Source organism: Triticum aestivum, chromosome 1D (genome assembly GCF_018294505.1).
Source record: "Triticum aestivum cultivar Chinese Spring chromosome 1D, IWGSC CS RefSeq v2.1, whole genome shotgun sequence".
In the NCBI taxonomy this organism is placed as follows: Eukaryota; Viridiplantae; Streptophyta; class Magnoliopsida; order Poales; family Poaceae; genus Triticum; species Triticum aestivum.
In genome coordinates, this window is record NC_057796.1 from 150811827 (window position 1) to 150824920 (window position 13094).

General features: G+C 43.0%; 1 protein-coding gene across 1 annotated transcript; it reads left to right on the forward strand.

Annotated features, from left to right (window-relative positions):
- The first annotated feature begins 421 nt into the window (after positions 1-421).
- On the forward strand, positions 422-3019 carry LOC123180816 (zinc finger AN1 domain-containing stress-associated protein 15). Its single transcript, XM_044592956.1, has 2 exons — positions 422-1646; positions 2521-3019. The coding sequence occupies exon 1, from the start codon at positions 1181-1183 to the stop codon at positions 1643-1645; it is 465 nt and encodes a 154-aa protein (XP_044448891.1). The 5' UTR covers positions 422-1180; the 3' UTR covers position 1646; positions 2521-3019.
- Positions 3020-13094: the final 10075 nt, after the last annotated feature.

The following is a 13094-nucleotide window of genomic DNA, read 5'->3' on the forward strand; positions in this document are numbered from 1 at the left end:
CAACATTACATGATATGCATTTTATTCATATGTTACTCATGTCATGGCTAGCCTAAGGAATCTCTACTGCTTAAAAAAAGTAAGGTTCCTATGTCACCTTTCTTTCAACCATCCCTTCGTCCAACCTTCCATGTATATGATAATCAATCACCTTAATTTACTTACCTTTTGAACCAATTCCACTTTAATTTACTTGAACTTCTAATCAAAATATAAGGTAATTCACGGTCAGAATTTGATGAACATTTATTACAATTGCATCATTATTGACAGGTAAATCATAAGCTAACGTATTGAAATATTTATATCTCGTTGCAACGCACCGGCATTGTTCAGTTGACAAAAAGATAACTAATCTCCTAAAAACACATATAATAATAACCAATCAAAAAACATCAATAAAATCGTCCATCCACTACCTCCACCCTTCTTTGGCTCTTCGGGCACCTCAAGAGAGGGCAGCACCAAGTCGCCTCTCTCCCCCCTCACCCAAAGCTCCCACCTTTCGCTTCCCCTCCTCCTCCTCCTCCGCCTTCCCAATTCCCCAATTCGGAGCGCCCGAGGAATTCGGCGTCGATCCGACGCGACCGAATTCGCCCCGATTCAGCTGCTGCTCTTGGTTCGTACGTCCTGCTGGCCGGCCTCTTTGTCTGTCTCAACTCGATCCACGCCGTTGCGGCACGCTTCCTCCCTGCGGGGTTTGGCCTGTACTGATCTGGCCTGGAAATACTCCTACTCTAGTTTCGCGGATTTTTGTGTTCGGTCCCATTTCTCGGTTTTCCCAGTGGTTCGTGCTGATCTCTGTCTCTGTGTACTATCTTCTCCTGGCCCGATTGTTGATGGGATTTGGCCTCTCACGAGTCGGCCAGGGAGAATTTCCTGCTTGGCGAAGCTTCTGCTGAATTTGCTAACCATTTCCACGTTTTACTTGGGTCTAAGAAAGCTCCAGTTTTCTCCAACCAATCGCTCTGATCTCTTCTTGTCTAGATCTAATTTTTCTTTTTGGGTTTGGTGTCTTAGGTCTTCACCCAATAGGTCAGAAATTATCAACCATTTCCCGTTTCTCTGCTGAAATTTCTCTTCATTTCTTGCTCTTTCTACCCTCGGTTCTTCCTGATCTGATTGTTCAAGCTCGGGGTTTGTCTCAGTTTGCTTGATTTGTTTATCCGTGTGGAGTCAAATGGCGCAGGAGAGCTGTGATCTCAACAAGGACGAGGCCGAGATCCTGAAGCCATCCTCCTCCACACCTTCGCCTCCTTCCCCAACCACACCACCACCACCAACCGCTCAAATACCAGAACCGCAACCTCCACAGTCGCCACCACAACCACCGGCAGCTCAATTCTTGTCCAGGCCCTGTGAAGTTGTTCACATAGAGACTTCCAAAAAGAGGAAACATGCTGATGCGGTGTCAATGGCCATGGCGGCTGCGCCATTGTCGCCTGTGCTGTTTGTTAACCGTTGCAACGTGTGCCGCAAGAGAGTTGGTTTGACTGGGTTTCGTTGCCGGTGCGAGAAGCTCTTTTGTCCGCGCCACCGGCATTCAGAAAGCCACGACTGCTCATTTGATTATAAAACTGCAGGCCGGGAGGAGATTGCCCGGGCAAACCCTCTGATCAGGGCTGCCAAGATCATTAGGATATGAGGTATAATGTTTGGCTTGTTCAATCATCTTACATCTGGTCTGTAAATGCATATCATTTTATTCTTGTTTTCATGTTAATTTTTTTAAGACTTCTCTTGTGGAATACTCCTTAGTTATATATAAGATGTAAATCGCCATACTGAAATATGCATAAAGTCATGGTCTGATATCCCAGGCTCTGCTACTAATTGCATTCTACTAGCTCTGTACTAAAATATAAGACGTTCTTGCAGTTCAAATTGAATTGCAAAAACGTCTTATATTTTGGTACGGAGGGATTAGATAGTAATATGGGCTGAAATATTAATGTGTCTTGTTTGCATGATGATGCAAATGCTTCTTTTCTCTCAACAACAATCAGTTGCTTAGCATTTATCATGAAATAAATTTTGCTCTGGGTTGCAGAAGTCTTGTAAGTTCCAGGTTGATGCTCTACTGATTTGCTCATGATAACAGCTGAGCTATGAGCTGTTATGTCACTTGGCTTAGCTGTAGATTGTCAATGATTTCCTTATTGGTATCTTTTTTCTACGTACCATTCTGCTAGCTGGCCATATGGCTGTATATTTCAATTTAAACACTGAAGCTTTTCGCTCTTTCGCTTCGATTTGCACACTTGTGCATCAGATTTGCCTGAGCTTAACTACCTATCTTTTTCCTAGATATTTTGTTGATCTCAACAAAGAGAAACTTAATATGAAAAAGACACCTTTTACTTTACTGTCTGGTGCTCTGTTAGTCAGTTATCTACTTCCTTACAGCCTTGCTAGTTCAATGATGTAATGTTCTGGTCATATTTCCCCGGGAGGAGTCAATTTTGAGATACTATATAGAATGCTTAATTCATTGACCTTAATTTTCTTGCAACTGTGTAGGTTCATCTAAGAATTATATGAAAGACTAAATCTTGGAGATGCTGCAAGTGTATCATGCTGTCATTCCAAGGATGATCCGAAAGCATGACCACTGCCAACTTGTGAAGACATTCCCCAAACAACTAAGCTCTTAGTAGCATACAAGCCTACATTGAGCAAGAGTTGGTTGTTGTGGGAGAATGCTTCACTCTTGTTCTTCGTCTGGCTATGGTTCACTCTATAGCATCTGAAGCTACCATGAACACAGATGATAGAACCTATAATGTCCAGTTGTAATTCTATTGGATCCAAAGATTTGTTATATTGTAATCTTTCTTTACTATTGTTCAAATTCTACTTAATGCAATTGTGTGTTACTGAAAGCTCGTGTGATGTTTAGTGTGTCAGGTCGATACTGAAGCTACTCAGTTCTCGTACGATCTGTTGTAACATTTCTTGTAGCAAATAATTTTTTCTCAAGGAAGCAAAAGATCTTCCTCATCTCATTAATTAAGTAAAATATAACTGTCTACTCCCTCCTTTTCCGTTGATTGTCAATTTAACTAACGCAGTACAAGTTATATATATGAATATATCACAAAATTATATCATTACAAACTTCAAACGATATATTTTCTAATTGTTAAATATTTTTAATCTAATCGTTAAATATTTTTTGTTTACAACTCATGTTATGTTGGTCAAATTGAAAACCTAGGGATATGCAACTGAAAAGGAATCTAGTTCATCTTAGAAGAAAAACTTCACAAATTTGTTTGTTACACCACCTCTCGTCTGACACCATGTTGATGTTGGGTGTTCCTCCCCTTGGCAGTATTTCCCTGCCTATATCCAACTCAAGGCTGACTCAAGAGTGATCAAGTATCACTGCCCGACCTTGGTGTGGTTTTCTCGTTGGTGCTGGTGGTTAGGTTTCGCAACCTGGAACTTGTTATGAGCTAGGGTTATGGCATCGACGTCCCCAAGTTATGTGAAAGTGAATCAGCCAGAGCTGGAGTCAATGATGAAAGGGCTTGAGCTTGAAGAGGAGGATCTTGACGATGTGGTCTTTCAACAGAAAACAAATGTGCCAACGGAGGCGATCCTCTGGATGTCGATTGCTCGTGTTGACTTGTTCTGAGCTAGGATTATGGCGGAGGCGTCCCCAAGTTATGCGAAAGCGGATGAGCTAGAGTCAAAGTCAATGATGAAGGAGCTTGGGCTTGAAGAGGAGGATCTTGACGATGTGGTCGTTCAACATGATACAAATGTGCCAATGAAGGCAATCCTCTAGATGTCGATTGCTCGTGTTAACACTGATTGTGAATACAACAAGTTTTGGATCTAATTCTATAAAACAGGTGATCTGCTCGGGATCCTGCCTAGGAGGCAAAGATCAGATCTTTGGATGAAAATCTATACAATATGCAATTTTCTTGCCTTGCTGATTGGGAAAAGGCCATGAAAGATGGACCTTGGACCCATAGGGTATTTTTTGCTGTCCTTGCTCCATATGATGGCTTTACTAAACCATATTTAATCTAGCTGCACAACTTTGAGATCTAGATGCAAATCCGCGATCTCTCGGATGGTTATGCATGTATGGTGAAATCCTTGTCCAAGAAAGTTCGTGAGTTCATAAGTACCAAGCAAGCTTCATATGACTTCTCCGGGAATTTTTTAAGCCATTGAAGAATGTCGTCTTGGTCGTCGTGGCGGTAAACATCAACTCCTTTGCATCAAGTATGAACGTTTGGCATATTGGTGCTCGCTGTGTGGTATGTGCTAGGACAAGTGTACAAATAAAATGTCGATGGTGTTCATCCCCAAGTGCCCACGTTGGTGGTCGCAATGGAGTATGTGGTCATCTCGAGGTAGAGGACAAAGCAGGGGGTCTGGTCATGGCAGGAGCGGTCGAGGTAGAGGTTCACCTGATTTCATGGGTAGTTCCCAATACGATGAATTTGAAAATGATGGCCATCATATGCAAAGGCACAAAGAAGAGCTAGATGAGGAAGATATCAAGCGTAGGCTTACAATATTAAAGCATAAAAAACTTGATGTTGTTGTCGCTATCGGCTACCGGTCAGGTTGTTCCCCCGACAGGCGTCAACAATGATGCGCAGAACATGGTTGTGCATCCAGAACAACAACCTGGACTTTCTCGCCTTAGCGTTCTAGGACACGAGCATGATAATTCCGATGATGATATGCACGACATAGATTACAAGGGAAAGAGGGATCTGTTGGCATTGTCAGATCTAGCATCGAGGAATGTTGGTAACCTAGTGTAACAATTTTACATTTGCTAATTGGGAATGCATCTGTCACAACTCTTAGTCCACCCCTAAGAACCCAAAGGGGTCTACGAATGATGGTGATGATAATATTAGTGAAGTGGGAAACTCGAAATCAATGGGCTCCAGGGTGGAGTCCCGCTAGGAGCAATGGATCTTATAAGCTAGACCACCGGGTGGGGGAGAGGGGGGGGGGACTCTCGGATAGTTCATGACTTGGCATCATTAATTGAGTTGCATGCCCGCTTGTTTGCATACCATTGCGAGAAAAGGCAAAAATAAACAAAGAAGATAAAGAGGATTAGGGACATCTCGATCTCCTTAGACTCGAAGGTGTTGATAACAATGGTTTGAGTGACGGTTTTGCATTGTATTTTGACACGAGGATTCCCAGCTTGATATTCTTGGGAAGATGATCATTAAAGTGATGCTATGGTACATACAAATGATGGTGGTGCTTAGTGGAGGCGAACATGTGTGTATAGTGAACTTAGACTTGAGAACTGTCATGTTATGTGGGTTAAACTCAGAGGTTCAAAAATTATTTTAGACCCACCTTGGTTTGTTGTTACTGATTTCAATGAGGCTCTGTCGGGCTTCGAGCATTTTTTGGTTAACCCCCGTCGAGAAGCTCAGATGGTCGCTTTTCATGGCACTCTAGAAATGTGTGAATTTGTCGACTTGGGGTTCTCTGATGCCCTATGTACATATGATAATATGAGACGAGGGACAACAAATGTAAGGGTTTGCTTGGATAGGACTATAGCTGATGAGGTCACCTACTACAGGTCGAGTCAAGGGCCCATCATATGGGGCCCACCTAGGGCTCACACGATGATTAGTAGGTCTTCGAACCATACAAACACTCGGATGCGAACATCAGGAGGTCCACTCGGACACCTCGACGACGCTCGGACAACCACCCGTCACTCGGTTGATCATCACCACTCAGACTAGAGAGATAAAGGGACGGCATGGAAGCTGCAACGGTCGGGGAATCCTAATTCATCCTTAAGTAGAGTCAAGGCTATCGTTACCTGTAACTGCTGTAGTTGAGGCTCTTTACACACCTGTAACTGACACAATCAATGTCATTAAGTGCCTTAGCGACGTGGAGGACATGGGGCTCTAGCGCACTCTATATAAGCTGCACTCCACCTCCTGAGCTAGGGTTAAGCTATCTTTGTAACCATACCCACCAAGAAAAACTAAGCCTTAGGGAACGAGACATAGGGCTGTTACCTCCGCCGGGAGGGGCCTGAAGTCGTTAAACATTGAGTGTTACACCTGCGCCGTAGCTAGGCTCTACCCCTCTTTCGTACCCCTAGTACTCATTGTTAGGATTGTAACCCTGACAATAGCTACTAATGTATGTCATAATCTTTATGATCATTCTTTAGTCCAACACTGGGCCTCCCCATGCTCGAACCATGTCCTGTGGTGATTAGGGGTGCCGCTGATATATATGATGCGGGTGGTAGTTGGTGCCGCTAGTACGAGGTACTTTGGGAGAGAGACACTACTCTCCCGAAAGTTATTAAAGTTGCAAGGGATTCTTTTGGCACCTTTGAAAACTTAGGTTAAAAGCGTCGATACGGTCAACTAGAGGGGGTGTGGATAGAAGACTACAAATTTTAAGCTTGACAATTTTAGGGATAAGCAGATAACTAAGGTTTACTAGAAATGCCACTAGGTGAACACAACCTATATGGCAAGCAAACTTAAAGCAAGGTATGGTAGGCAACAATCTAGATAGCAAGCCAACAAACATACAAAGTAGAGTAAAGTGTGGGGAAGGATTAACCACAAGTGAGTCGATGACGTGGATTATTCCTGAAGTTCACAGTTCCTTGGGGAAGTGTGATATCTACTACGCAACTCTATTCTTGTAGACTCGTGTTGGGCCTCCAAGCGCTGAGTTTTGTAGGACAGTAGCAATTTTCCCTCAAGTGGATGACCTAAGGTTTACCAATCTGTGGGACGCATAGGATGAAGATGGTCGCTCTGAAATAACCCTGCAACCAAATAACAAAGAGTCTCTTGTGTCCCCAACACACCAAATACAATGATAAATTGTATAGGTGCACTAGTTCGGCGAAGAGATGGTGATACAAGTGTAGTAATGATAGTAGATATTGATTTTTGTAATAGGAACAATAAAAAACAGCAAGGTAGCAAGTAACAAAAGTGAGCACAAACGGCATTGCAATGCTTGAAAACAAGGCCTAGGGTTCATACTTTCACTAGTGCAATCTCTCAACAATGCTAACATAGTTGAATCATATAACAACCCCTCAACGTGTGAAGAAGAATCACTCCAAAGTTCTTATCTAGCGGAGAACATAAGATGAAATTGTTTGTAGGGTACGAAACCACCTTAAAGTTACTTTTTCGATCGATCTATTGAGCTATCCCTATAAGTGTCACAAACAGCCCTAGAGTTCGTACTAAAATAGCACCATATGATATACATCAACCAATTCTAATGTCACCTAGGTACTCCAATGTCACCACAAGTATTCGTGAGTTGATTATACGATATGCATCAAACAACTTCAGATTCATAATATTCAATCCAACACAAAGAACTTCAAAGAGTGCCCCAAGATTTCTACCGGAGAAACAAAGAAAAAAATGTGCATCAACCCCTATGCATAGATTACCCCAATGTCACCTCGGGAATCCACGAGTTGAGTGCCAAAACATACATCAAGTGAATCAATATGATACCCCATTGTCACCATGGGTATTCATACACAAGACATACATCAAGTGTTCTCAAATCCATAAAAATATTCAATCTGATAATAATGAAACATCAAAGTTAAAAACTCAATTCATAACAACAAGATAGAGAGGGACAAACACCATAAGAACCAACTATATTAACAAAGCTCGCGGTACATCAAGACCATGCCAAATCAAGAACTCGAGAGAGAGAGAGATATAACACGTAGCTACTAGTACAAACCCTCAGCCCCGAGGGTGGACTACTCCCTCCTCATCATGGTGGCTGCCGGGATGATGGCCTTCAGTGATGATTTCCCCCTCCGGCAGGGTGTCCGAACAGGCTCCCGATTGAGTTTTCGTGGATATAGAGGCCTGAGGTGGCGGAACTTCTCATCCAGGGTTATTTCTATTTTTTTGTATTTATAGGATTTTTTGGCGTCGGTCCCACACTAGGATGGGCCTCAGGGAGCCCACCACCCACCAGCGCACCATTACCCCCCCAGGCATGCCCTGGTGGATGGTGGTGCTTGTGACTCTTCTAGCCTTCCCACGAAGCTTCTAGTGTCTCCTTTCTTCCAAAAAAATCATCAAAAAGTTTCATTGCATTTGGAGAACTTTGATTTCTGCACAAAAAACTCCACCACGGTAGTTCTGCTGAAAACAACGTCAATCCACGTTAGTTCCCTTTAAATCATATAAAATTGCACCCAAACCATATAAAATTATTGTAAACATGGCATGAATACTTCATAAATTATAGACACATTGGAGACGTATCAGCATACCCAAGCTTAATTCTTGCTCGTCCTCAAGTAGGTGAATGATAAAAGAAATAATTGATGAAGTGTGAATGCTAGTATAGTGTATAAGTTTGATCAATGATAATTTAAATCACTTTTCCTAGCATCATAACAACAACTCTTTCTCATAAAACTCAACATGATAAAGTAGCAATCAATTCACATGTTATGCTTCAAACAATGCATTCTCTTGAAACTTAACAACCTATGTTCTTAGTCACCAAACAATTGAAATTCAACTTATTCAACAAAGTCTAAGTAAGAGCATCACATACTCAATTATCATATAGTCTTCTATGATTGCTAGTACTCAAAGCATATTTTTAGAACAAATGGCATCCATCGATCACAGAGAAAGATAGGGGCTTAATGTTACGCCTCCCAACTCATTTATCATAGAGATAATTGTCAATAATAATAATTCATGATCAAATATATTTGGCTGGCCATATGTGCCTAGATGTTTCTGTTGGGGAACGTAGCAATAATTCAAAATTTTCCTATGTGTCACCAAGATCAATCAAGGAGATGCTAGCAACGAGAGAGAGGGAGTGCATCTTCATACCCTTGAAGATCGCTAAGCGGAAGCGTTACAAGAACGCGGTTGATGGAGTCGTACTCGCGGCGATTCAAATCGCGGAAGATCCGATCTAGCGCCGAACGGACGGTGCCTCCGCATTCAACACACGTACAGCCCGGGGACGTCTCCTCCTTCTTGATCCAGCAAGGGGAGAGGAGAAGTTGAGGGAGAACTCCAGCAACACGACGGTATGGTGGCAATGGAGCTCGTGGTTCTCCGGCAGAGCTTCGCTAAGCACTACGGAGGAGGAGGAGGTGTATGAGGAGGGAGGGCTGCGCCACGGAAGAGGTGCGGCTGCCCTCCCACCCCTCCACTATATATAGGGGCAAGGGGAGAGGGGGAGGCGCCCTAGGGTTTCCCCTAGGGGGCGGCGGCCAAGCAGATTGGATCTCCCTAGGGAAAATCCTAGGGAGACTTGCCCCCCAAGCCAAGCAGGTGGAGGCTTGCCTCCCAAGCCAGGTGGAGGCGCCCCACCTCCCCAAGTAACGTGGGAAAGGGTGTGGGGGGCGCACCACCCCTTAGTGGGCTGGTTTGCCTCTTCCCCTTTGGCCCATGAGGCCCTCCAACACTTGCCGGGGCTCCCGAAACACCTTTCGGTCATGCTGGCCATAGCCTCGTACCCCCGGAACACTTCCGGACTCCAATACCCTTCGTACAATATATTGATCTTCACCGCCGGACCATTCCGTAACTCCTCGTCATGTCTGGGATCTCATCCGGGACTCCAAACAACCTTTGGTAACCACATACTATTTCCCATAACAACTCTAGCGTCACCGAACCTTAAGTGTGTAGACCCTACGGGTTCGGGAACCATGCAAACATGACCAGGACACCTCTCCGGCCAATAACCAATAGCGGGATCTGGATACCCATATTGGCTCCCACATGTTCCACGATGATCTCATCGGATGAACCACGATGTCGGGGATTCAATCAATCCCGTATGCAATTCCCTTTGTCAATCGGTATGTTACTTGCCCGAGATTCGATCATCGGTATCCCAATACCTCGTTCAATCTCATTACTGGCAAGTCACTTTACTCGTTCCGTAATGCATGATCCCGTGACTAACTACTTAGTCACATTGAGCTCATTATGATGATGCATTACCGAGTGGGCCCAGAGATACCTCTCCGTCATAGGGAGTGACAAATCCCAGTCTCGATTCGTGCCAACCCAACAGACACTTTCGGAGATACCTGTAGTGCACCTTTATAGCCACCCAGTTACGTTGTGACGTTTGGTACACCCAAAGCACTCCTACGGTATCCGGGAGTTGCACGATCTCATGGTCTAAGGAAAAGATACTTGACATTAGAAAAGCTCTAGCAAAACAAACTACACGATCTTGTGCTACGCTTAGGATTGGGTCTTGTCCATCACATCATTCTCCTAATGATGTGATCCCGTTATTAATGACATCCAATGTCCATGGTCAGGAAACCATAACCATCTATTGATCAACGAGCTAGTCAACTAGAGGCTTACTAGGGACATGTTGTGGTCTATGTATTCACACATGTATTACGGTTTCCAGTTAATACAATTATAGCATGAACAATAGACAATTATCATGAACAAGGAAATACAATAATAACCATTTTATTATTGCCTATAGGGCATATTTCCAACAGTCTCCCACTTGCACTAGAGTCAATAATCTAGTTCACATCACGATTGTAATGAATCCAACACCCATGGGGTTTGTTCATATCTCGCTTGTGAGAGAGGTTATTAGTCAACGGGTCTGAACCTTTCAGATCCGTGTGTGCTTTACAAATCTCTATGTCACCTTGTAGATGCAGCTACCACGCGCTACTTGGAGCTATTCCAAATAACTGCTCTACTATACGAATCCGGTTTACTACTCAGTCATCCGGATTAGTGTCAAAGTTTGCATCGACGTAACCCTTTACGACGAACTCTTTTACCACCTCCATAATCGAGAAAATTCCTTAGTCCACTAGATACTAAGGATAAGTTTGACCGCTGTCATGTGATGCATTGCTGGATCACTCTTGTACCCCTTGACTGACTCATGGCAAGGCACACTTCAGGTGCGGTACACAGCATAGCATACTGTAGAGCCTACATCTAAAGCATAGGGGACAACCCTCGTCCTTTCTCTCTCTTCTGCCGTGGTCATGTCTTGAGTTTTACTCAATACTCACACCTTGTAACACAACCAAGAACTCCTTCTTTGCTGATCTATTTTGAACTCCTTCAAAATCTTGTCACGGTATGTATTCATTTGAAAGTACTATTAAGCGTTTTTGATCTATCCTTATAGATCTTGATGCTCAATGTTCAAGTAGCTTAATCCAGGTTTTCCATTGAAAAACACTTTTCAAATAACCCTGTATGTTTTCCAGAAATTCTACATCATTTCTGATCAACAATATGTCAACAACATATACTCATCAGAAATTCTATAGTGCTCCCACTCACTTCTTTGGAAATACAAGTTTCTCATAAACTTTGTAAAAACCCAAAATCTTTGATCATCTCATCAAAGCGTACATTCCAACTCCGAGATGCTTACTCCAATCCTTAGAAGGATTGCTGGAGCTTTGCATACTTGTTAGCATCTTTCAGGATTGACAAAACCTTCTGGTTGTATCACATACAACCTTTCCTCAAGAAAATCGTCGAGGAAACAATGTTTTGACATCCTATCTGCAAGATTTCATAAATCATGCAGTAACTGCTAATATAATTCCAACAGACTCTTAGCATCGCTACGAGTGAGAAAGTCTCATCGCAGTCAACTCCTTGAACTTGCCGGAGAACATCTTAACGACAAGTCGAGCTTTCTTAATGGTGACATTTACCATTATTGTCTGTCTTCCTTTTAAAATCCATCTGCACCCAACAGCCTTACGACCATCAAGTAGTTCTTCCAAAGTCTGCACTTTGTTTTTATACATGGATCCTCTCTCGGATTTTATGGGCTCGAGCCATTCGTCGGAATCCGGGCCCATCATCGCTTCTCCATAGCTCTTAGGTTCATTGTTGTCTAGCAACATGACTTCCAAGACAGGATTACGTACCACTCTGAAGTAGCATGCATCCTTGTCGTCCTACGAGGTTTGGTAGTGACTTGATCCAAAGTTTCATGATCACTATCATAAGCTTCCACTTCAATTGGTGTAGGTGCCACAGGAACAACTTCCTGTGCCCTGCTACACACTAGTTGAAGTCATGGTTCAATAACCTCATCAAGTCTTCACCATCCTCCCACTCAATTCTTTCGAGAGAAACTTTTCCTCGAGAAAGGACCTGTTTCTAGAAACAATCACTTTGCTTCCGGATCTGAAATAGGAGGTATACCCAACTGTTTTGGGTATTCTATGAAGATGCATTTATCCGCTCTGGGTTCGAGCTTATCAGCCTGAAACTTTTCCACATAAGCGTCGCAGCCCCAAACTTTTAAGAAACGACAGCTTAGGTTTCTCTAAACCACAGTTCATACGGTGTTGTCTCAACGGAATTGCGTGGTGCCCTATTTAAAGTGAATGCGGTTGTCTCTAATGCCTAACCCATAAACGATAGTGTAATTCGATAAGAGACATCATGGTATGCACCATATCCAATAGGGTGCAGTTATGATGTTCGGACACACCATCACACTATGGTGTTCCAGGCGGTATTAGTCGTGAAACAATTTCCACAATTTCTTAATTGTGTGCCAAACTCGTAACTCAGATATTCATCTCTATGATCATATCACAGACATTTTATCCTCTTGTCACGACGATCTTCAACTTCACTCTAAAATTACTTGAACCTTTCAATAATTCGGACTTGTGTTTCATCAAGTAAATATACTCAGCATCTACTCAAATCATCTGTGAAGCAAGAACATAACGATATCCACTGCATGCCTCAACACTCATTGGACTGCACACATCAAAATGTATTACTTCCAACAAGTTGCTTTCTTGTTCCATCTTACTGAAAACGAGGCCTTTCAGTCATCTTGCCCATGTGGTATGATTTGCATGTCTCAAGTGATTCAAAATCAAGTGAGTCCAAACGATCCATCTGTATGGACTTTCTTCATGCATATATACTAATAGACATGGTTCGCATGTCTCAATCTTTTCAAAAACGAGTGAGTCCAAAGATCCATCAACATGGAGCTTCTTCATGCGTTTTATACCAATATGACTAAAGTGGCAGTGC